The sequence below is a fragment of the Barbatula barbatula genome (assembly GCF_947034865.1).
Source record: "Barbatula barbatula genome assembly, chromosome: 8".
Taxonomy (NCBI): Eukaryota; Metazoa; Chordata; class Actinopteri; order Cypriniformes; family Nemacheilidae; genus Barbatula; species Barbatula barbatula.
This window is the reverse complement of record NC_136771.1, coordinates 8,578,195-8,602,655: the sequence shown is the minus strand read 5'-3', so window position 1 is coordinate 8,602,655 and position 24,461 is coordinate 8,578,195. Positions and strand designations below refer to the sequence as shown.

General features: G+C 38.6%; 1 protein-coding gene across 2 annotated transcripts in view; it reads right to left on the bottom strand.

Annotated features, from left to right (window-relative positions):
- Positions 1–11,537: 11,537 nt before the first annotated feature.
- Positions 11,538–24,461, bottom strand: part of ctnna2 (catenin (cadherin-associated protein), alpha 2) — a 337,138-nt gene continuing 324,214 nt past the window's right edge. The window contains exons 13-18 of one of the 2 annotated variants that reach the window (XM_079463418.1): positions 23,502–23,653; positions 21,327–21,440; positions 16,639–16,820; positions 16,405–16,510; positions 13,243–13,377; positions 11,538–12,508 (exon numbers count right to left, since the gene is read on the bottom strand). In XM_079463418.1, coding sequence (XP_079319544.1) covers positions 12,221–12,508; positions 13,243–13,377; positions 16,405–16,510; positions 16,639–16,820; positions 21,327–21,440; positions 23,502–23,653 — 977 coding nt within the window. In that variant the 3' untranslated portion in view covers positions 11,538–12,220. The remainder of the gene's footprint in view (positions 12,509–13,242; positions 13,378–16,404; positions 16,511–16,638; positions 16,821–21,326; positions 21,441–23,501; positions 23,654–24,461) is intronic. The other variant, XM_079463419.1, reaches the window with a different exon arrangement.

Here is a 24,461-nt window from a genome sequence, read left to right as displayed (position 1 = left end):
GCTACACATTGCTATTATTATTGCGAGCAATGTTTGTGGTTTAGGATGAATTCTCAATATATACCGCATCTGTGAACAACGCAACACTTCAAAATGTCCACAACATTTCACAGACTGATGTTTCTGGCAATTCGCACTGATTTTTTGTTTCAGATGTACAGAAGAGTTAAAATTCAATGTCGCCGTCCAGGAGAGGATCCTCCTACTCAAAGACATCTACAGGTTTATGATTTATCTTGCATTCTGCCAAAAGTGGGCACTTTTTTCATCATAATCTTCACCTTTTCTGTGAGCACTTAGCAAAACACTAGACATAAAATAAAAGCACTATCTAAAAATATGTCGTCGCTTATATACTCCTTTGGTTAACTGTCAGAATTCAATATTACATCCTGCTAAATTAGTTGTCTCCTGTACGATACATTTCTTGTTATGTTCTTCATTTATAATGTGCTTGGGATAAAAGCATTTTGTTATTCGACAGAAATGTAATGGATATCGATGTAAACATTTCAGATTACTGTCAGACTTTGAGAGGCTGCTAAGATCAACGGGTTGAGCTATGAGCTATGAGAGAAAATGTTCGAATCTCATTTAAGAATATTTTTGTGTACATTTCACATCAACGGTTGTACGGCCGTGCCTCGTGAGGAAATATCTACAGAGGCGCGTACGGTGCATCTTCAATTTGGTGGTAGTTAGTTTGATATTTGTGGTGAGTGGAGCTGACAGTGATGCATCTTCACTAATAATGGATGTGCTATCACAAATCCCACAATTCTCTGATAAAGGGAGCTTTTAATATTTTTGTTAAATTACCATTTTTTTAATTGACAAAGGAGCGCTTACGTCTGTTGGATTTGGAAGAATGTTGCTAAATATTATTAGAAGTAATATGGGTCTTTTAGTCTTTTTACTCTACTCCAATAGACTGATCATTTGCGTGACCTACAGCACATTATAAGCTTTTATGCACTCCCCGCGTGTGTCTATATGTATGTTTCCATCTTTTTCTTGTTCGCAGAATTGTTCTATAAAACAGTATTGACGTTGTAAATGCTATTTTGAAGATATTTTGACCTCGCTGAGACATCTTCAAGAGGATCGATGCTTGGAGCAAGGTCAAACCGATAGATATTGCTCAAAACATTGTGAATTGAAGTGTTCATGATACCCCCAGCAACAAACAAACATACAGTATATTGCATGGCCTACTCTGTCCAGGTTTAACAGCATCCATTAATAATTTCACTGCGTAATTTTGGAAGCTTATTTCATTATGAAATATTCAGCAGAGTAAAATGAGACTGAACCTCTGACCCGCACGTCGAGGGTAATGTTTAGCCTGTCATAAATAGGCACTTATCTGCTGCACAACCTTTAGCAGTGATAATTTGGAGGAGAGGAAGGAGCTGAACAGTAATTGTGTTCTCATTAAGGGTTTGAATGTGCAATGTTATTCTAGACCTTACCCAGAATGTATGACCGCGTGCTAATAGGTCAATAGACGTTGTTACTTCAGGTTTGAAAAGGAACATATTGGAGTTTAATAACTGGACTGTTTTCAGGGCGTGCATTTGCATTTCGTGTCATGTGAGAGATTCATGATTTAACTTTTGTGTGCTTTACTTTCATTTGTTGTTCCCCCACCTAACATAATGAAGAATTCAGTTTTTATTACCTTATAATGAGCTTCAATCTACGCGGGTCCCCTTACATGGAATTGGCCATGTTGTTTCTACAGTTGCCCTAAACGGACAAACTTCTTTGCAGAGTGCATTTCCTAAATACCTCCTTCGCCAAAGAGGTGAAATGACAACATCTTAGTCCTGTGATAGCCACCGTAATGCTTAACACTCGTCCTAAATTAAACACATAAAAAATCACATTTATTTGCACATACAGTAAATGAATTGAGACAAAATTGTCGACATGACAAAAAAGATGCGATGTTTGCAGCTCTTGAACACTGCAAACTCATCTTCATTATACAATACAATACTATTATACAAATTTTAGGATCAGTTCAAGAATGTATTATAGAATAAGCCTGATTTTTAATCTCGTTTTTTTCATGGATCTTTGCATTCTCTTTCACATTGGTGTCGGGTGACTATATATCATTCCGGAGGTTTGTTTCTGACAACTTGACTGGAACATACATAGCAGTTCATACAATAAGACCACAAAGACTAACGTATATTGCCAATAAAAAAAATTGATATTATATAAATATTAAAATGTCAACCTGAAAGAATGTTACTTATCTTTTAAATCAAACTCAAATGCCAAACTATAAAAGTGACCGTTTTAAAGGTGGGCATAGAGAGACAGCATGCACGGCTCGCGGTAGGTTATTCCGGTGTAATCCATACAACTTCAGTAGGTAAATAAGGCAAAACAATATGTTTGTGAATGAAAAAACATTTACATTTGGAACAAACTAGAAATGCAAACAAGCTGATTTTAAGCTCAAATATGGCAGCACATGACTTCAAATCTCAGTGGTTCTCATGTCTCATGACTTATGAAGCATATGACATCTTGTCATGAGAAACGTGAAAACCAATGATATTTGAAGTTACTGTCTTTCAGTGGTCTCTCTATGGGCAGTTTATTTAATGGGGACTTCGTGCAGACTCCCACAGTTACAATTCTGTGTGTGTGTGTGTGTGTGTGTGTGTGCGTGCATGTGTGTTTTTCTCATACCAAATCATACATCTATAGCCTTTCATATAGAAACCACCCTTAGAAATATTCACTGTATTATAAGTGACAATGTTTTTCCTCCATATAGCATCCAATACAGTACGCTCTTTCTAACAAGCATTAATGAATAGACACTGAGCTCATTTTGACAGGCTGCCACTGCGATTAGCACCTTTTGTTTGTGGTTACTGAGCGTGTTTTCTACTCATTAAAATAATTCATTGATTTTTTTTCACCATAGTCACGACTCATCATTCGCTATTGTTCCACGCTGACATTTGCATCTTTATAATCATGTAAATGTATGTCTGCATCGTGTCTGCTCTGTAAATTTGTGTCTCTTAATGCTTATTCTCAGGGGTGGATGTTAAGCAAAGCCAGATTTGATTTGAGAATGTTCTTTTGTCATCCGCATTGATTTAAAGTTTCCTTAGTTGGCTGTGAGCCATTCACAGGTCTTTTAGCACATTTCTAACCATTTCTCAAGAATGATGAAACACAGAAAATGGTTTTGTGTTAGGTGCACAATATACTTTACACCCTTTACACAACTAAATGCAGACTTGTCCTTTTGGAGAAGCCGAAGACATGACGACATTACGAAACTACATTTCATTACACTGCACTTGTATATGTAAATTCTGCTTAAATAACAAAAAAATTCTAGGTTAAATCAAATGGGCTACAAGTCACTTCAATCTTTATTATAATAAAAACAGACTTAAAGTAATTAAAGTAATGTAAAAACATACTATCTTTTTGTGCAAATCATTTTTTACAACACACATGTATCTGTGCCACTGACAGCAATGACTGATGTGGAAAAATCAATTATTGTGTTACTGAACTAATTAAAATATAGTGACATTGTACAGAAACATGTCTAATTTTCCAGTCCTGCGCTGCATTGTTTAAATACCAAATGCATTTGCGCCCATTTGTGTGCCTATGCACGTGCTGGTCTAAAAAAGAGGTGTGTTAAGGCACATTATTAGGACGTTGCTATTTTGAGGAACTGAAAATAGACTGCGCCATAGACCAATTAAAACCTGGTCTAGGGCCCTATTTTCACGATCCAAGCGCATGGTTTAAAATGCACAGTGCAGGCGCACTAAGGGCGTGTCCGAATACACTTTTGCTAGTTTAACGACGGGAAAACGGTCGGCGAGCCTAGGCGCTTGGTCTAAACGGGTTGTCCCGAAACTCTTGATGAGTAATGGGTGTTTTTTGGCCGTAACATGCAATAAACCAATCAGAGTGTCATCTTCCATAAACTTTAAGAGCCAGTTGCGCTCGCGCCATGGCGGATTCGCTATTAACACAGCGGAATTCATAAGAGCAGACACTTCTCCAGAAAGGAAATGCGTCAGCTTGTGCGAGAGGTTAAAGCACGCCAGCAGACTTTCTAAAGGACAAGCCAGATTTGTATCTTTATGTCCACAATAATAATCGTTTACAATTCATTTTGATAAATATTTGGCATTATCATGTCCTTCTGCACGTCCCTCTGTGTGTAATAAGCAGAATGTACGAGCGCTGTGCACCCCCTATAGGTGCATATTCCCAACATGCTTTTTTAATTACCAAAAAAAATAGTCTATTTTTAGTTCCTAAAAATAGCATCATGGCAATAATGGACCTGAGCACACCTCTTTTTTAGACCAACATGCACATGGGCACACAAATGAGCGCGAATTTGCTATTTAAACAATGCAGCGCAGGAAGGGAAAATTAGATCTGCTTCGGGCTGAAACTAGAAAAACACTTGCGCTGCGCCTTGCGGCCGGTGTACAATAAAATAAAATAAATTCTAGAATAAAATAATAGAATAAATTCTAAAGTAAATGGCACAATATATTTTTGGTTATTAAAAGAGCGCACCTAGAGGCGCATGCACATTCTGCTTATTACACACATGAGGGACGCGCAGCAGCACACAAACATGTCAAATATTACAAATAAATGGACTACAATGTAAAATGTTATTATTGTGTGCATGAAGATAAAAAATCTGGCTTGTCCTGTAGATGGTCTGCTAGTGTGCTTTAACCTTGTCTTTCCTCTCTGGAGAAGCGTCCGGTGTTTGCTCTTGCAAATTCCGCTGTGTAAATAGTGAATCCGCCAAGGGGTGAACGCAACTGGCCCTTAAAGGGAATGGGAGATGAGACTCTGATTGGTTTACTGCAAATTTTGCCTAAATCGCACCCTTGATTCATATAGAGAATCAGGGAAACCCGTTTAGACCATGCAACCGTTTTCCCGTTGTTAAACTAGCAAACTTGGATCAGGACACACCCTGAGTATACATGCACAGTGCGCTTTGAATCATGTGCTTAGACTGTTAAAATAGGGCCCTAAACTTGAGGTTTATTGTCAAGTCCAATTACTTTCATTGAAGTAAAAACTGACATTGGCTACAACTAAAGTGTTTACCCAGCTATAATAAGGCAGATGACTGACATATTGATAAAATACATTTCTCTCAGCGATGTGACTCAAGTTTGGGCGATGGCATGCAGATCCTTGAGCGTTGATCTTCATGCAGATGGTGAAGTGGTTGACATTTATGCATTTGGCAGACGCTTTATCCAAAGTCCAGTGTCTGATTTTTTGAAGGCACTATTGACAGAAATGTAGTATAATATACATACATTTGTCTTCGGAGGTATATAAAGACCTTACATAATGAAACATTATGTTTTTATTACCTTAGAATAAGCATCTACACGCACCGTTGGTCTCTTTGCATGGATTTCGCCATGCTGTTTCTACAGTAGCCCTAAACGAACAAACTGCTTTACAGAATAAGATTTGTAAATATGTTATCTCCTTCGGCAAAAAAGCGAAAATGTTTCGATATCTTTTAGCCCTTTGTCAGTAGTGCTTGGAAAGGGAGGGGTGAAGTGGAGTGAGTCGTTGGTTGGCATACTCAACCTCACCACTAGATGCTGCAAAATGTCGTACATTGGACCTTTAAAGGGCATTCAAGCATGCGTTTGATCAGTGTCTGTTTGCTAGCAATCAAATCATCATTCTCCAGCACCTGAGCTTCAAGAACACTCCAGGCATTTGTTCAATGATGCAGTGATCAACACCTGGCCAGGACACAACTGATCAACCCGCTGTCCAATTACTTTTGGGTTGTAAATAAATGAGGCTGTAATTTTTACATGGCTCATGGTTTATAGGTATAAACAGCCTCACATTAAGGCTGGCTGTCTGCATCTCACTGGCTGTCTGGTGTTTTTATTATTGCATCACTGTTCACATATTCAGTCTTTAATCCTCTCAGAAACATTCGCCACAAAGTAGCTGATTTCATGTTTTACTGTTGTTGATGTACTTTTATCCAAAGCTTCCAACACCCTGTCTACACCAGGCATGAGCGGTGAGACGCAACACGAAACGACAGATTTCTTGTTCCTAATGGGTTTGTCGTGTCACGTTGCGCCACATCCAGTGTGAATAAAATGTAAAGATATAATTGGTTCAACTGGGCTTTATTGTCTTTTGTCATGTCCTGTCACTTAGCTTCGTGTCCGATCTACATTTACATTTAGTAATTTAGCAGATGCTTTTATCCAAAGTGACTTACAAAGAGTTCAGGAGCAATAAGTCTGGACTAGTCCTTGTCTTGGACTCGACAAAGTTGGACTTGATTACAGCCCTGCTTCCTCATTTGGACACTGTGTTCCTACACCATGTTAGTTGAATGCAAAATTAATAAGTCGTTGATTTTTTGCAATACTTTTTCTACACCCCTTTAGCTTGTTTTACTAATGGACTCAAAAATGTGAAGCTCCCGTAAGAATAGGTTTCTGTTAGAGTGATAAGAAAAACTCTAAATGGGATGCTGATAAAGATTCTTGTATCTCCTTTATGAGAATCACCACAGACTGTAATCTAATGGCAGCCACCGCGCATGAACTGGTAGACTATTAGACCTGTTTACAGTCTGTTCCTGAGATACAGTCGAACCTGAAAAATCTTCTGATTTCAAAGCGAGGTGTTATAACTGAGAATGTGATTGAGCGGAAAGTGTCTTAAAGCAATATACAGTTACATCATCAACAGTGCATTGTGGTCATATATATATACACTCAAACTGCTGATTGTAACAGTATTTGTATTTTTGTGCTCCAGTAATATGACCCTGCTACACAATCTAGGGCATAACTATGATTCTGAGCACCTCTAATAAACATAATCGGAATAGGGACTGATAAAACCAGTCCTACATCATAGTTAAATCACTACTGGCATACAAATCTTGACTTCCTGCCATAAGCAGCTAAGATAATAATATTCACACTTCACCAGCTACCTAGAGCAGTTAACAAACACCTGGTAAAAGCTAGCTGCACAATATACACCTTGTTTCACTTTTAAATCTTAAAAGGAAGTCTTGCATTAGTCTCTTGCCTTAACTTCCAGAACAAGTGTGCCACAATGTCTCAGATTTCCTGTAGCTCAGTGGTAAGACCATGGTGTTAACAATGCCAAGGTCGTGGGTTCGATCTCAGGGGATTGCACATACTTAGAAACAAATGTATAAGATAATGCAATGTAAGTCGCTTTGGATAAAAGCGTCTGCCAAATGCGTAAATGTAAATGTCAGATGAAAGATCTAACTGCCTGGTAAGGCATGGTGGTGGACACCCTTCCACCTAGAACTGCTGATGACCTTCCACACCAGAGACAGAGGCAACTGGACAATGAGGGAACAATCTGACACATGGCCCAATACAGAGTTATGACCACAAGGAGCTGACCAGCATCATCCTCCACCATATAAAGGCAGCATCCCTTGTCCCACAGCCACCACTCCGGGAAGCACCAATGGCCAAGGAGTCCACCCGGGCTACCTGCAGTCCGTTCTGGACACATGTTTGATCATCATGCACATTTAATTTTTGTTGCTCGTTGTTGTTGTCTACAGGTCAGACAAAAACGTGCGAAAGGGGGGACTGTAGTGCCTTAGGCAGGTCAGACATGCAATAACTAGTTTGATTTCTAAATTATAACAACTTCACCCCTCACCCATCCAGCAAGCTAGTGAACAGTGGATCTAGCCACACTCTGCAACTAACACAGCAGAAACAGATCTCTGGTGACCATAGCAACCCACACCAAAATATCAAGATAAGACTATCTTACGACTCAATGGAATTTAGGAAGATGTGCTCTCTTTATTCACATTGGGGACAAACATACCATCCTATATACATTTATATAGAAATGTACATATATACATTTATAACCTCACCATGTATTGATGTTCTTATTGAATATGTCTGTCTTAAACATTAACCCAAAGTTGTTTGAAGTTGTTGTTCACAGTCTCTTCTGCTGGGGTGGTGCGCTTTCTCTCTTTTCTCGTCACCCGGACCCCTAAGTTTGTGCCAGGCTGCGGCCTTGTCTTTCCAGATACAGACCCTCTGCATCAACTGGTTCTCTCTAATCACATCCAGTCAAGATCAACTGGAGCCTCAACAAACTGCATCAGGACACTTTCTTTTGATGGGCAAGACATGCAAGTATCATACTTAGTCTCATTATGCATAGAGCATCATTAATCCTTTTAACAAAGGTGCTATACCAATAAGAAACGGATGTTTTGTTCGGGCTATGATCTTCTGAATATCAAATAATGCCATAAATCCGTGCTCTGTTCTTCTCTCTGCTTCAACTTCGACCTTCTTCCAATGCTAAACTGTGTGTGGGTATGTTATTTTAGTGGGTGTCTAGTCTAGGTAATAAAGTTCCTCATTGAATCCTCTACAGAGGACAATTGTGAGTTTGATATTGCTTAAAGTTCAACAAAGTATGTTAATACTGTAAGAAAACCATTGTATTATATAATCGAATATATCATGTTTAATATTTCGCCACAATGGTTAAAATCGCTCTCTCTCTCTGGTTCCCTATACTTGTTTATAAATCTACAGTGCATAGACCAAACAGATATTTACAGAATTTCATCACATACATTTTTTTACAATAATACCATGCATTCTAGTACTGTATGTTTCTGTATTTTTTTATTATTACATCTCTTACATCTGTTATAACAACGTCCGTAAAGCTGCTTTGTAACAATCCAAAATTGTGAGATCTCTAAGCTAAAAAAGAATACATAACTTTGTCACTATCTCTTCTCTCTGCGAAAGCACAATAACCTTCTTGCAGTGCTATTAAGCGAGTGCATTAGAAATGTATAAGCATCAAAAATATCTACGAAAAGATAAATTGTACATTCCACTCTCTCACCGTGGTTTACCACTAAAAAGGCATAATTTGACCCAGGAGTCCACAGTGGGTGAGGAATGATCCTGTGGCTGTCTCTTAAGGCCTTGCCAGGGTGGAAAATGGGTACGGGGACTTCCTGACTCTTTAAGAACTAAATGTTCCACTTCTTCTGTCTTATATGCTAATAGCGCTCTGTCCTTTACTGTCTCAATTGAGGTCTTCACGCTGTGGCCAATCACTGCTCTTTAAATGTCAGTTGTTGCATGGCTCTCAGGTTGTGTTCAGTATAAAAGCCTTGTATCTTGATTTTCTTTACAATCAGAAATGCTAATGATAATTTAGGTGAAGCTTCCCATGGCTACTTTGCTGTTTTTGCCGTTATATCAAAAGTTTTGTGCGTTCTTCAACAGCTATATTTGTATGAAGGCAACCTCGGTTTGAGACTTTCTAAGGGTAATATGGGAGTGCTTGCGTCTGGCCTCCGTTTCAGATGTTGAAACAAGCAAAGATTCCTTTTAAACGTTGCTACTTGAGATGGGATGTAAAGCAGAACTAGTTTTTTAATCATTGAAACAGTGCTCTCCGTGTACGAGTATGTACACTGCAGCTCATTTTAACATCAAGGCTTTTCTATGAGCTGCATATTGTATTATGAACACAAAAGACGAGAGTGATTTGATAAAATAGTAATCGAATTACCCTTATGAGGTATGAATGTCTGGAGAAACATCTGTGAAACAAGTTGATCATTAAATATGCAACGGCATATTCAAAAATTCCTTTTGCATTGCGTGGCATTGCTTTAAAGAGAATCATCATGGCCTGAAGCTCATTCAAGCGCTGCCATTTAGTTTGCGAGAACCTGACTAAAATACTCCGCATTTATTCCTCTTTTGTTTATAGCCAATGAAATACGATAAAATCACATGACTCTTTATGGATGCTGCTTTAGTTTTATGCAATATTTACATTGCAAAGATACTTGTCTCTTTTCTATTTGTTCCGGAATCCTATTTAGGCATAAGAAGCCTCTTCTTCATGCTGTATGTCACACGCTGTGGCTGAACAGAGGTTTTAATTAAGGTAAAGGACATATAAGTGGCAGATATTGGCACAGGCGTCTCACAGCTAATCCTTCGACAATGAGTTCCATTAGGCACAGGTCACAGTGTTAAACCCATCACACATCATCACACGTGCAGTCTGGAGGGGGTCACACGGCATGAACTGATGTATTGGCCTTCTTTTCGGTTAAAAAACTTGTTAACAAGACTGGACTGTGAACTGATGGCTTGTTCCTGTCGCTATAGCATTGAGATAATTACATTAACCCGTAAGAACCCAAAGCGACACAGATGTCACAAACGCTGGTGATGAGCTGGAAACGTCCTTTTATTGGGTTTTCCTTCATTTTTCGCTCATGAAGTGACATCTGATTCAAATGTGGGTTAGGGCGTGTGATAATGTGTAAGTTTGATGTTGCCATGATAACATGCCTGGCTGGCACAGGCAGGGTCAAGAAGAACAAAAAAACATTTGGTAGTTTTAATGTTTTAATAGCTTGTCCTGTATTACATTTAACCTGTTTTAATGGCATTTCATGAACAAATAGACTTAAAACAAGTTCCAAAAATACTGTCACATTGGGATGTAAACCTTTAAAAAGTTGGTGTTGTGTTTCGAAAATGATTTGATAAAGGTGGTCTGTTTGGTGCAGTTTATACCTCCCCCATAATCCATCTTTTTTTCTTTAGGGTCTAATGTGTCTGGGATCATATGGAGCACAGTTAGCGTTTTAGACACTCACCTCACTTTTCAAAGCAGCTTTAGACCACAGATTTGTAATTTAGAGAACATTTAACTAGTGCTGTCAAATGACTGCCCGCGATTGCATCATAATACAATTTTGTGTTTACATAATGTGTACTGTGCATATTAATTTTGTTTAAAAAAGTAATACACCATATATTATATATAGTATATGTTAATATGTCCTAAATATGTAAACATGTACACAATTAATATGCATAGTACACAGAGATATTATGTAAACAAAAACTTTTATTCTGGATGCGATTAATCGTGATTTATCATGTGACCGCCCTAAATTTAACCCAAATAATAATTAGTACAAAAACTGACCCCAGCATACATTGAGCCCCCTGTAGTAAGTTAACATTCAACTTTTTATCATACTTACATATGTTAAATGTTTATTAACTAAGCATCGCTTTAAAAATTCAGGTAAATTTATTTTTTTATGTTTACTAATCAATGAGTTTTGTTGTGTTACAGTTTGAAACATTGAAACTGACCCTTATTTTTCATCTTGTGAAGTTTGTGGACAACAACAAACTTTTAATTTGCGTTTTTCTCCTTTACCACAAATATTTACGGAAACACACAGGCAATTTCAGAACACGGCGCGCAGCAAACACGAAACCTGTTTGTTGATGGAGATCAGCGTGATACAAGATCTTATTTGTCAAACATAACGGATTAATTAAAAGTGTCAAATAAAGTACATCAGGAACTGGTGAAACACTACCATGTTTAAACAAACAACAAAAACAGATGATAAGGTTGCACATTCTTTAGTTATGAAAAGACGTAGACTCGACACACACAGTTGCAAGGTTTATTAGAGAATCAGGACTATAAAGGTATGCAGGATTCTACTAGTCTGAGCAAACCACACAACTAGTCCTTTTCTAAATGTAATACTATAGCCAGCCTGGCTGCCATGGTTAGTGATACAGGAATAAAATTAAAGAATGCAAAAATCTACTGCCTCAGTTCAACGTATGGATAATCGGGAAGAAAATTGGCTTTAGCTAACATAAGTTATTCCTATTACTATGGGTTGTTTTAAATAATAATAAAAATACAAAAATCATTAGGAAGTCAAGCAGCTCCCCTTCCTCGGTTAGGGCTGACACTACTATACCATAGATTATATTCTTTTATATCTCTGTGTATATATGGTCAGTCAGTGAAAGCACTGTTAATAATAAACACCACATTGTACTGAAGCCCACACTGTAAAAGTCACTGTCCTTCGTAAGTTTGTTTGTTTCTCATTTACAGCGAAATTCGGTTGGAAGAGGACGGACGGCCAAACCCTCCAACTCAAAGATATTAACTGGGCACATTCACACACATGTCGCTGCTTGGAACAAGATACAGCTCGAAGAAAGTAAGCCGTAAAGTAGAGAGGATACGAAATCGAGAGGGGAGGAATTCGGGACTTTGTGGTGCGGAGTTAAAAGGAGTCCATGGCCTTGAATTCGCTGAGGGCTTGGACGGGGGAGATGTGCTTCTTCTGCGAGCCTCTCCTGACGCGGGTCTGGCACTCCTCGGGTTTCTCTCGCTTCACCAGAGGTTTCTTCTCTGGGGCTTTCATACGCCAGGACACCACTGGAGAGTTGACCGCTGCCGTGCCGTACACCTTCTGGTACTTGGTGGAGGCCACGTAGGAGGCTTTTACCGTGAGGACGACAGCGTTCATCAAGTTCTTGGCTGCCTGGATGAGGGACGTAGCGCTGTCCAACTGAAGAGCAGAGGAGACGTTGAGGTTAGTGAATTGTTAGTCGTGGATGGAATTTCAATGCACTACTTATTGCATTATGCATACTAGTCCTAAACAGTCGTAATTTGCTACATTGTTGTCATGTGACCTCATTACACTGCATGCATATAGCATTTCAATCAAAGTAGTATCAAATAATAAGTCAAGAAAGATATATCTTTGCCTTTGGATCATCTATCAAGATGTTGTTTTTGTTATATTGTGCATTTGTGAAACCAGGAGCGGCAGGTCAGGTCGAGTGCATTGCAACGTGAGATACACCGTAATTTGCATACTGTGCATTAGAGTTCACATGGTCTTGATCTTGCGACTCTTCCAGATCAAACAAACATGACATTAATATGGATCTGGAACGGTCTGGTCTTGACTTCAACTTTGCTGTGCACAGTATGAATACCGCATACTGCAAATGTAACACGGTGATGCATTATTTCAAACATATTCTTTGTTTTATACTTGAGGGACATAAACGCATTCATACTAGTAGTCAGTGCACCACTGATGAAACCTCACAGGGTATTCAAATCCGAACCTGAAGACCAACTTACTGCAGAATTTGGTTCCAACAATTGTATGTTCAAGCAAACCTTAAGTCTTATTTCGGCGTGTTTGATTTGAGGCCAGATTTGAGCAGCCCTGCTCTACCCAATCCATCGCAGAGGTCATACAATACAAATGCATGAAGTGAAACATACTCCTGAAACGATGAGTTCTCCTCCTAGGTTTTGAACTTCAGCCTTGACCTTGCTGCAAATGTTGAGTTGGTGGCAGTAGAGGGCGATTCTCTGGAGGTAAGCCAACAAGTCCTGTTTGCAGGCTGAGTCGGGGCACTAAAGAAGATGGAAGACATAGAAGAGGCTTAACCTTTGAATATGCAGAGTTAATATGTGATAAGGGGTGAAGTTATTAACACGATGATTACTGAAGATACAGTATGTCATCATCACTTAAGTGTGTGGCTGTGGCGTTAGTCATCTTTCATAAATCCCCTGCTTTTATCACCATAATTTATATCCTTTATAGGGACACTGCACACATAAATAGGAAGCGCAACGTTAAATTAATGTCGGGAAGCCGACTCAATTTGTAAATACTTTTCGTCGCTGAGGGTTAGCAGAAGTAGTTTAAAATAGACACCGGCCCATAGGAATGTAAATCCATACTTTACTAATTTCCTGGAAGTGATTGTAATCTAGTGGCATTACATTTAATGTTGTAGTTTGGGGAGGGGCACCAAAGTTTTGTGATGTCATGAATCAACGATTGTTTACCTTGCAAATAGCAATTATGTTATTAATGTGTTAAAGCCAGAATATGTACATTTGCACCGCTAGATGGTGCACTTTCGAAACAACAACAAAAGGCGAAGCTAAATGACGTTATGTAAGAGAGTGGAATTATGGGACATGACGTTTTCACCATCCAGAGGCGTATGGAGATAGCCCATCATGTTTACGGACGAGGTGATGAACGAATGTCATCGTAATGAATTAGCTTGCAAGAAACATTGAATGTAATGCTACATTAGTCCGCGAATGATATTGGACATTGCCAATAGTTTTTGTTGCGTAATACTATACAGTTTTACGTGTTTAAAACGGTCATACAGTGGTCGTTTAAAAAGTAAACTACATTTACGCTTTTTGGGGTTTTCATTACTCGCTAAAGAGTAATCGTGATCCATAATAACAGAACAACAGATGCTACATCCCAGATGTTGTATAACCACTTCTGCATTTGCCGAAGTTTCTACAACCGGAAACTGAGGGTAGTGCGGAGAAGCGGATATTAAGTCACTGATATGCGAGGGAGACAAGGGATGTGCGATTATTTTAAATAGGAATTTCTCGGTATTTGCACATTCTTGGGAACATTAGGGATAATGTTAGTACAGAACTGCATGAAATATATCACACCGTGAAAGTAATTTGGGGGATATTTCATAACATAAATGATTCCATATTGTGGCTTTAAACAAAGTAGTCATCAAATGAATATTCATCAACTGTTCCTTGACCAAAGTAGGATTGGTATCAGTGTCAGATCAGCTTTGATACCAGATGTCACGATAAACTTACTGTCCTATTGTGATTTATTGGGTTTTTTGACTGAAAAAAATTATGATACGTAAGAAAATCAGAGAAAAATTATTTCATAAGAATATATCCTTATACTTAAATCTTTAACACAAATTACGTTTTTCTGCTTTTCTAATATACTGTGGGTTTAATCTTTCAAATGCAATACATGTTTTAACATCAGCCAGCCAAAAGTTCAGCTGTCCGACTTCTCTAAAGTGAAATTTTCTTAGCCCCGTTCGAAGCCACGGATGAGCACCTCCCGTTCAACATTTTACACCAACCTTTTCCTCCTTGCTTCATTTTAAATCCTCCAATTTTAGACGTGCAGCACCTTGCATGCCGAGACAAGATTACCGCCACATCCTCATTCTGCTAACGCCGAGGTTACAGTAACTCTATGCAAAGTCACTAAGTAATAACTCATACCAGAAGTTGTCGGCTCTATTTTTTTCCTCCCCTAGCTTCCCATGGACTTTGAGTGAAAAAGACTGATGAGACATTTAATAACTGTTGAGGCTGCTTTATCTTTGACACGGCTGAGTGGCTATAACATCCTTAGCGTTTGGGGCTCGAGTGTCTCTCCGCAGGAGGCGACCTCGTACTGAGCCGGGGAGCTGCGAGGGGAAAACGGAGAACGACAGAAGAAAATCGTGTGAAGAGAGAACTATATTTTCTCACCTCTGACGGGGTTACGATGGGCCAAGCAGTTTTGGGTCAACTGTGTCAAGTACGGCATTCCTTTAAGTACATCAAACTGCTGTGTCAAGGAAGCCTTTTGTTTAAAGATGGGCTTTTTGATTATAAAGAACTATGATTTTGTTCAAATGAACAAGACCCCTCGACGAGTCCTGAAAACTCAAAATAGCCGTAACATGTAAACACTCTGCTAGTGAGAAAAATGTTTGAAAAGTGACCAGGTTAGCCACCTGTTCAGACTACCCAACAAACAGTGTGTGCCATATTAAGTGGCGGAGGGGATACATCGGCAGTGTGGGTGGAACACGTTGGCCTGAAACCTTTCGTATTGGAAAGCAGGAACTGCCTGGTGCGCTCAAACACTTGTATTACACCATGATCAGCATTGTGGGTTTCCCCTCACCATTTTCGCTTTATCTAAGGGAAAAGAAATACCGCTTGAGAACAACTAAAACAACACAAGTCTTGGCCAGTGGTGACACAGCAGGTTTCAGGCGTCTTGTTGGTACAATCTTGCCAATATTTAGGACAAAAAACAAGAGGGTCGATCCTGTTATGCATTTATGACGAAAGTTTCACTTAAAAAATAAAAATGGTAATAAAACTGAAGTAGGTGAATAAATAAATCTAGGCTCTAACACTTGAAATAAAGTTAGTTAGTGTGGTAATAGTTTCTACCGCAATTCGTTGCCCAGCAAGATAAACAATAAAAAGCTTTAATTAGTCATTGCTTGGTCATGCTGACAGCAAGCGTACATAACTAGTCAACATTATGTGTGGAATGAAAAGCATAAGAAGACGCATACTATCGAGCTGTCATCAATGCCGCATGTATACTGATCCACTATTACAAGCATCATGCCCTTCACACAAAGACACTGTTTCCTACGCACATCCTTGGCCTTTCTTTTCTATTACAAGTAGCTGATTGATTGGACATTAAAAAGTGTTGTTGAGCAGGTTCTGAAGAGGGTGCTCATCTCAAAATGAATTCCACACCTCATAGGAGCTAATTATATTAAAGGCAACCCAAGGCTTTGATCTTCTATTTTAACTGAAAAAGAGATGGAGGATTCTGACCTGGTCAGCCACGGCACGGGCAAGCTTGTCCATTCTGGATCCAGCCTCGGCGATCTTCTTTGCGGCATTGATCACATCGGAGGAATTCTTTAGAGGGCCTTTTCCCCTGTCGCAGCACAAAACCAAGATTGTAACAATGTTTGCTGATTCACAACGAGAAGGAATTCACACACGGCACCAGCCAGGAAAAAATTATGCATGGTTATTGTTGTGTCTTCATTGATGCGGCCGTACCTGGTGAAGTCGGTCATTTCCATCATGATCATGCACATCTGCTTGGCCAGCACGATGATGTCATTTCCGTTGTCGTCCCATTTAGCGACCTCTGCGTCCAGCTTGCTTTTCTCCTGCCTGAAGCTCTCCACCTGCTCTGCGATCTTGGCCTTCTCCTCCTGAGGGAGCTGAGCCATGATGGCCTGTGGAGAAAATAGATCAATATAACATGCTTCATGTGGCAGTGACAGGGATAGCTCTCCCAAAAATGGAAATTCTGTCATTTCCTCGCTGCGAACCCGTACGCTGTTGTCGCATAACACAAATGTGACAGCTTTAGCCACACAGCTGCAATTTATAATCTCCAAAAATGCAAGAAAAACACCTTTAAGCATCATAAATAGTTTGTGTTCCGCAGAAAAAATAAAATGGGTTTAAAATTATATGAGTGAAAATGAACAAAGAAAATAAAGTGACATCGTTTAACCCCACTAAAATGCCTCTGTATAAGGTTCTAAAACGTAACACTTCATCACGAGGCTTTCTGGGACCCCCTGACATGTAATGCTCATAAAAAGAAAATCCATCCTCCGTTCTACGTCCTCTCTCTGTCAAGGAATAAATTCTTTCTCCATAGCCAATCCGAGCAGGTCCAAAAGGGCATTAATCTCCTCGCAAGGTCACAGAAACAGTTTGGACGTAATATTATTTGCGAGATAAATGTATAATTACCTCAGTTCTTACACCAGTGAATGAATTATGCATTTGTTCAACATACTGTCAAAGAAAGGAGAACAGATCAGGTCGGGACAATGCCGCAATAGCGGATAGGCCTACCGTTAAATGTACAGTCATGGTAAAAGACGAGTTTTGAGAAAAGACACGGTCTCTAGTCTATATTTGAAGTTTGTAGTCAAAGATCTATAACGCGGTTCTGTCTGAATTCATAAGCTGGGTTTATGCCATTATAGCCAAAGGATGTCATAACATAAACACGAATTAAGAGCCAGCTGCTCATTTAAGATTTGCAGCTTTTCGCTTGTTTATTTAACAAACAATTATACATTAAAAAGAAAAGGAGTTTGGGGAGGAAATGCGATTATAAGACGAAAACGAGTTCTTCTTAAAGCCATGCGCCCCTGGGTTTTATTTTAACAGAACTTATTAATGTGCTGTTTCACCACCTGTGCATCTTGTCAGACCTGTCAAAACAATATTCGGACCTAACAGATTTTAATGGGCCAACGCAGCAGCCAATCAGTATTAACTGACTGCTGAGTGGATAATCCCTACATCACCGTTCCTAAATTGTAGATGCGGTGTACCGAAAGGTTTAAAGAGGATGGAGAGAATATGTTTTTTCTCTTGCTGTCCTTAGAATTCACTTATCCCAAATCTCTCTGGCACCTGGCCGATAGCAAGAGAGAGTTGCAGGCAGCTTAGCGCTCCAACGCTGCCAATTCAATTAGGACACATTCACACTGAACATACTGTTTGCGTGTGTGTCGCCGGATTAGCAATACCTCAGAAAATCGTTTTAATTGTTATTATTTGAAATAAAGCAGTCCAGGTACGGGATTGTTGTTAACCTATCTTGGTGCTAGCAGATTTGTGTTTTCCGTTTGTGCAAGTGTAAAAAATGAATGGGTAAACAAATTCTAGCTCTTCTCTAAATTGATCAAACTTAATCGCGGGGGGATTTATGATGAATTAACTGCAGCTGCTAATAGTGCTGTTTATTTTTATGCACGGTTTGCATCATTTTACCGCCCGATTCGCTTCGGAAATAATGCGAATCGGGGAAAGCAGCAGACACGCGCACGAAATTTGTGCTGGATGCAATTTGCACGGTGCGATTCACAATCTTATGGGTCGGTTCTGAGTGCTAGGGAAGAAGAATTACATGATCTAGAACAGGGGTATTCAATTAAAGTTCCAAGAGGTCGGTCTTTATATTTTCTTCCAAACGGAGGTCCGGACAATATGTTTTTTGAAAATAAATAATTATAAAAACAATTTAGCCGGTTGGATAAAGTGCTTGGATATGAATATCATAAAGATTAATACAATTATTTTATATTGTGATATATGTATCTATAGGCTCTGTGGTTTTAGGGAAATGTGCTCTTAATAGAAGTCCTATAATAAAGATACAAATTTACCACATGCAAACAGCAAATGTAATGTAACAATTAAAATCATAAATAGGAAACAGTGCTACTAACTAAATTAGCCATTCCATTCCATTGTCACCTTTTTACTTTCATACCAGAACTACTTAAATCTTTAAATAATATCCCAATTAAAACGTTGTTCATTACGAAGTATGAACCTGCTTGTGAGAACCCAGCAAAAGTCCTTCATAAAATCATCCTACGGACTATTCTGTGAAAATATAACCGTGTCTTTAATATTGACGGAATAATACCAAAATCTTTGTAAAATCAATGCTTGAAATTCATTTTTGATGCTTGTTATATTAATCAATTCGATTATGAGATGTTAGCCTGGGTTTTCACAGGGTCACAAATGTTTACATGCTGATCAATAATGCGAATGCTAAATGTAGATAAAAGTGTTATGGTTAATTAAATATCACAAATCTTGTTGAAAGATCGGAGACATATATCAAACAGTAAACAGACTGACGGATACAAATGCATTAATATTCGCTGCATTTTGTTTACTGTCGTGTGTCCATTTACCTGTTCTGAGTGTCTGAGGTAGCTTTGTTAACAGAAGCACGTGTTTGCTGCTCTTCACGCGTCTTTGGCGGGAGAGAAGCAGCGCACGGAGCGGAAAGGGTTAAAATGAAGCAAGTTTGGCGCTAAATAAAGATATTCGAGGATATAGCATCAAAAGATCAATTACATAAATGGTCATGATAGCGCGTGTGATTTGATTCTCTGTTGTGAAGATGCGCAGCTCAACCAAAATTTTAAATGGTTTATTAGGCTATGTCTGGCGGTCCGGATGGAACGTAGCAAAGGTCCAGATCCGTTTTCCAGGATGACCGATCTAGAAACTGTACACAAAGGTCTTTTAAATTTACATTTACATTTATTCATTTGGCAGACGCTTTTATCCAAAGCGACTTACAATCAGTTTTTTGTTACAGTGGCACATTACTGCAGAGCAATCAGGGGTAAGGTGCCTTGCTCAAGGGCACTTCAGTCATGACCTGCTGGCACTAAATAAAGTAATGGAAGCTCAAAAGATGGTGAGTGGGTTTGTTTCCCATGGAACACACGTGCTGGCAATTCTTTTACCTTGAATGCACTCTGAGTCATTTTGTATAATAGCGTCTGTTGCATGAATTCTTGTAAATTGCATTTATCGTCTATGCAATGCAAATGAGGTTGATCTTTGTGAACAATGCATAAGCTATAAGAAGCCTATTTTACATAACAAAAGGAACTCTGTTTGTGCTGTAAAAAAGACCGCTGCTTAATCGTATTTAAAGTCTGTCATGCACAATTTATGCACAACATGTTATCAGCATGTGTGATACCCTGGTCACAGAAGCCTTGACCTTGAGGTTACCATCAACATGCTCTACCTGTTGAGCTAAAGACAAGAAACTAAATTACACAAACAATTAATGTGTGTGACCTTGATATAATGTTCTGATGTAATGTTCAGCACTGACACAAAGGTCCAAACTTGATTCTCGAGTCGTGTGGTTGTTTATATGCTTTATTTGTGTTGTTGTGTTGCAAAGACCCCATTCTTTTCTCTCAGTTTTAGAATCTTTTCTGGCCTTCTGCTACTAAACAAATTATTGTTTCTTCTCATTCACGTAGGATCATGTCTTCCCAAGTTTTGATTGGTATCATGGTATTATGCTGTCGCTCGTGTGAATGCCAGCTACGTACTGATATTTCTCTAATGTCTTTTAAGTAGCCGACTGTGCACTATTCACACATTCACTAATGTGGGTTAAGCCTTGAACCCCGGTGAGCTCGGCTGTCAAACATTGGCTTGGCTGACATTCACAGTCACTGAAGAAGCCACAGTGTCTCATTTGCAGTCAGACTTCACAATTCAACCGCTGTAAAGAACGCCACGTCTATATAACACTGCTGTGTGCGGCAATGTACAGCATCTGCTAAATTAAAATATTTTCTCATTTTTCCATTTCGCTCTGCTTTAAGCCCCTCCAACCGGAAACTGCCTAGGGTTCTTCCTGTGAAACGCGGAAGTCACGCATGCATAAAGCCCATTCAGTTAAAATATGATATTGGAGATTAAGTTTGGAAGACAGAAAATAATTTACAAACTTTTGACTCAAAACTTTAGCTACTGAGATAAGGCTTATAGTTACTTCCCCCATGACAACTTGCCCCGATATTCCCAGTATTTGTTATCTGTGCACCTTATATATATATATATATATATATATATATATATATATATATATATAAACTGGTAAACATGAAGAAAACATTTATTTTCTTAGCCTTCTCTGCTCATCATTTTCAAGTTGACTATATGTAGCGTCAGTAGAGGCTAAATAATATTTCTTTGTTGTAAGATTGAGAGCCATATTACGGTGCGTTAACTGACACACATTTTATTCTGAGACTCACTGTACAGTACATTTTACAATAGGCACACACAGTGAATAATGTTTTGCATTGTGGTAAACCTGATGGAAGTGGCAGAGTGAAAACTGAAATGTTGTCCATTGTGATGTGTGAGTCACTCACTCTTGCGCTCTGTCCCGCAATGAGCTGGTCATCTTCAGTCTGGACGCTGGTGCGGCTACGGGCATCATAGTCCTCCTGTTCAAAATCAGAGTCGTCTTCCAGCTCTTCCGGGGTCTAAACAGACAATGTTCATGTTGAAGTATCTTGCAATTTCATGTTTCAAACAGAGACACGCTATTAAATCAGTCAAATAAATAATTCACTCATCCCATATTTTGAGTTACAAGTGACTTGCATCATTGTTCTTCAACTCCCTTTTGGGGTTCTCGTGAGCAATAATAAAAGAAGATGCCTCTTAAAGTGGGATCAAATGATGTGTGAAGGGGGGAAAGCCTCGGGGTTGTTCGAGTTTACGACGCAATCTGTTTTCTTGTATTCCGCCTGCCAGTAGTTTCAACATCAGTCCAACTACAGTAGCCTAAATAGCCCCCTTTTGCTTGTGTGTCTCTATCTAAGCGGATCTTGATAGCAGCCACCGTTCCAGCCACTCCGAGCTACAGTGCCGTAACTTCTCCAGATACACTATTGATCGAATCAACTGAGTGACAGGGAATCGCAAAATGGCAAAATCTTCTCTTTTGTTTGGCTTAATAAAGATCCTGCTGGACAGAGACTCCATTTTAAATGCCAATGCATAGTTAACAAACAATGCAAAAGGAAACGCAGAGGTGTGCATTTACATATCCAAAGATTTAGGTTTCTTTCCAGAGATACACTTTGAACGTGTGTGTGTGTAGGGGGTTGGTTGTGTATGTGCTTGCACTTTATTGCCCTTTTAGACTGTTAGAGTTGTAAAACGGTAAAGGTAAAATGTCCTCCATGCCCTGGTAGCTGAACAGTGGCTGTAATAGCTTTTCTAGGCAAAAGAAAGCGTTTGCACTCTGCGTGATCTATCTTTGTGAGTCATTTTAGAGGGCGGGGGCAAGGGGTGTGCTGGTTTGAGGAATCAATAAATAAAAATAAATAGGATCTCTGTTTACAATTATCATTCTGTTCCAAACCCTCTCAAAGCTCTGCTTGCCGTTATTTACTGATAACCTACTGTTCTGCATTGTTTGATGCTCTCACAGTGGAAAGTGCATCTTACAAAATAGAAAAACTTTCCGTTTGTTAGGCTCTTGAAACAAAAAATACAAAATGTATATAAACAGAATTCAAAATAATATATTATTATTATTCAGTGTTATAGTTTTGTTTTTGTTTATTTATTTTAGTAATCTTTTACTTTTTAAACAACGTTTTTATGTTAATTTCACTACAATTTTGAGCATTTTGTTACAGGCTTATGCAATTTTATTATTTATTTGTTTATTCTTTGTGTTGCTATATAAGATATATATAGTTCTTGTTTTATTTTAGTTTTTGTTTATTATTGTGAGTTTAGTGCCTTTAACTAAATTAAAATAGTAGAAATAAATGTCTATGCGTTTTCCAATCATTTTTAGGCAAATATTTATTTGATTTCAATAAACAGCAATGTTAAATTTTAGTAAACAAAAATAACCGTGCTATTATTATTGTTAGTAACAGTAGTATTAACACTTGAATTAAAGTAATTATGATGATTAATCATTTTTTATAAGTAAAAGAATTTAAAATAAGTAAAGAAAATCATAAACATTGAATATAAATATCAAGTGTAGACATCAATTTGTACAGACACACACAAACAAATCTTCGTGCCTTTAAAAGTTTAAAAGAATACCATATTTTATAAAAAAGTTCCATCATGTATTGTTCGATTGTTGTGAATGTTTTGCATTCACTTAATAAACCTCTAACAATACACTTTCCACCGTCTGACCTCATTTTCCAAGTTCATACCAAATATCTATAAAGATATATTTTTTTAGTAAACATAGCTTTGTTGTTCTATCATTTGCATGTCGTTTTGGATACAAACGTCTGCTAAAATAATGAATGTAAATATAACACATAGCATCATATCATTTACTTATCATACCTTAGCAGATTTGCTTTATTGTTCTCTATGTGACGAAGCCATTATACTCTGACATAATTTCATTGTTTGAAAGTGTGATGTTTTCCATGCATTACAGCCAAATACAGTATGTGCTGTGATGGCGTGTTTGTGCTGTTATTTATGACAGACAGTGCTGGAAGGGTAAAGCGCAGTAAAAGCCTTCCATGTGCATTTCTCTGATCTGTACTCACCCTTATCATGAGCACCGCTTTCCTGATGTCACGCACCCCATCGTAAACCAGGCGAGAGGCGTCAATGAACTCGTTCTCTTCGAACGCCTGTGGAGGGTTAGTGCTGAGAGCCTCGATTGCGACCTCCACCTGCTCAGCAAAGCGAGGCATCACTAAAAAGAGAAGGAAACGGAGGATGCAGGTGAGACGGTGGTTGAAAGCATGCGAGAAAGGATCATACACACTAAAAACATTTAGCGAAAATGAATTACACGAATCTCTCAAAAGCTAGACTTCCCCTCGGGTGTCAAACGTATCTGAGTGAAGAATGGAGTTTGCGCGATCCTAAGAAGCAAAGTGTGGAAATTCAAGCAGCCACATCTATTTTTAAGGTCTCCTTCTTGTCAGTCAGGCCCGAGGACACTGGCAATCGCGGATGAGAAAATGTCACCCTGAAATAATGTGCTTGGGGTTTCCTGCTCCTGCCAATTAACCACTTCACCTCGCTGAGAACACATGACCGTCAGTGAGACAAGGCACAGGGACTCAAGGAATGCTTTGACATCTTCTCACCCAGCGGGACGACGAATAAATTAAAAGCCAATAAACTGTTAAACTATCATCAATAAAGCGTTTTTTTTCTGCTGGACAGCGCATTGTAGAGTTGTACTTGCTATTTGAACATAGGCAATATTTTCTTTTAGAAATCTTTATTTTTGGAATTAATGGAATAAATTATTGTTATTTGCCCTTCATGACATTTTCAAACCTGTATGACTTTTTCCTGGAAAAAAAAGGGAGAATGCTCCTTTCATTTTTTCCATACAATGCAAGTGAACGGTGTCTGAGACCGCTTGTCGCCAAAATATTGCCTTATCCTTATTTTGTGTTTTGTGAAAGAAAAAGTCATAAGTGTCTATGTTAGTAAAATGTCATTTTCATTTTTGTCTGAGATTTCCCTTAAAATGTCAAGTTCCTAAT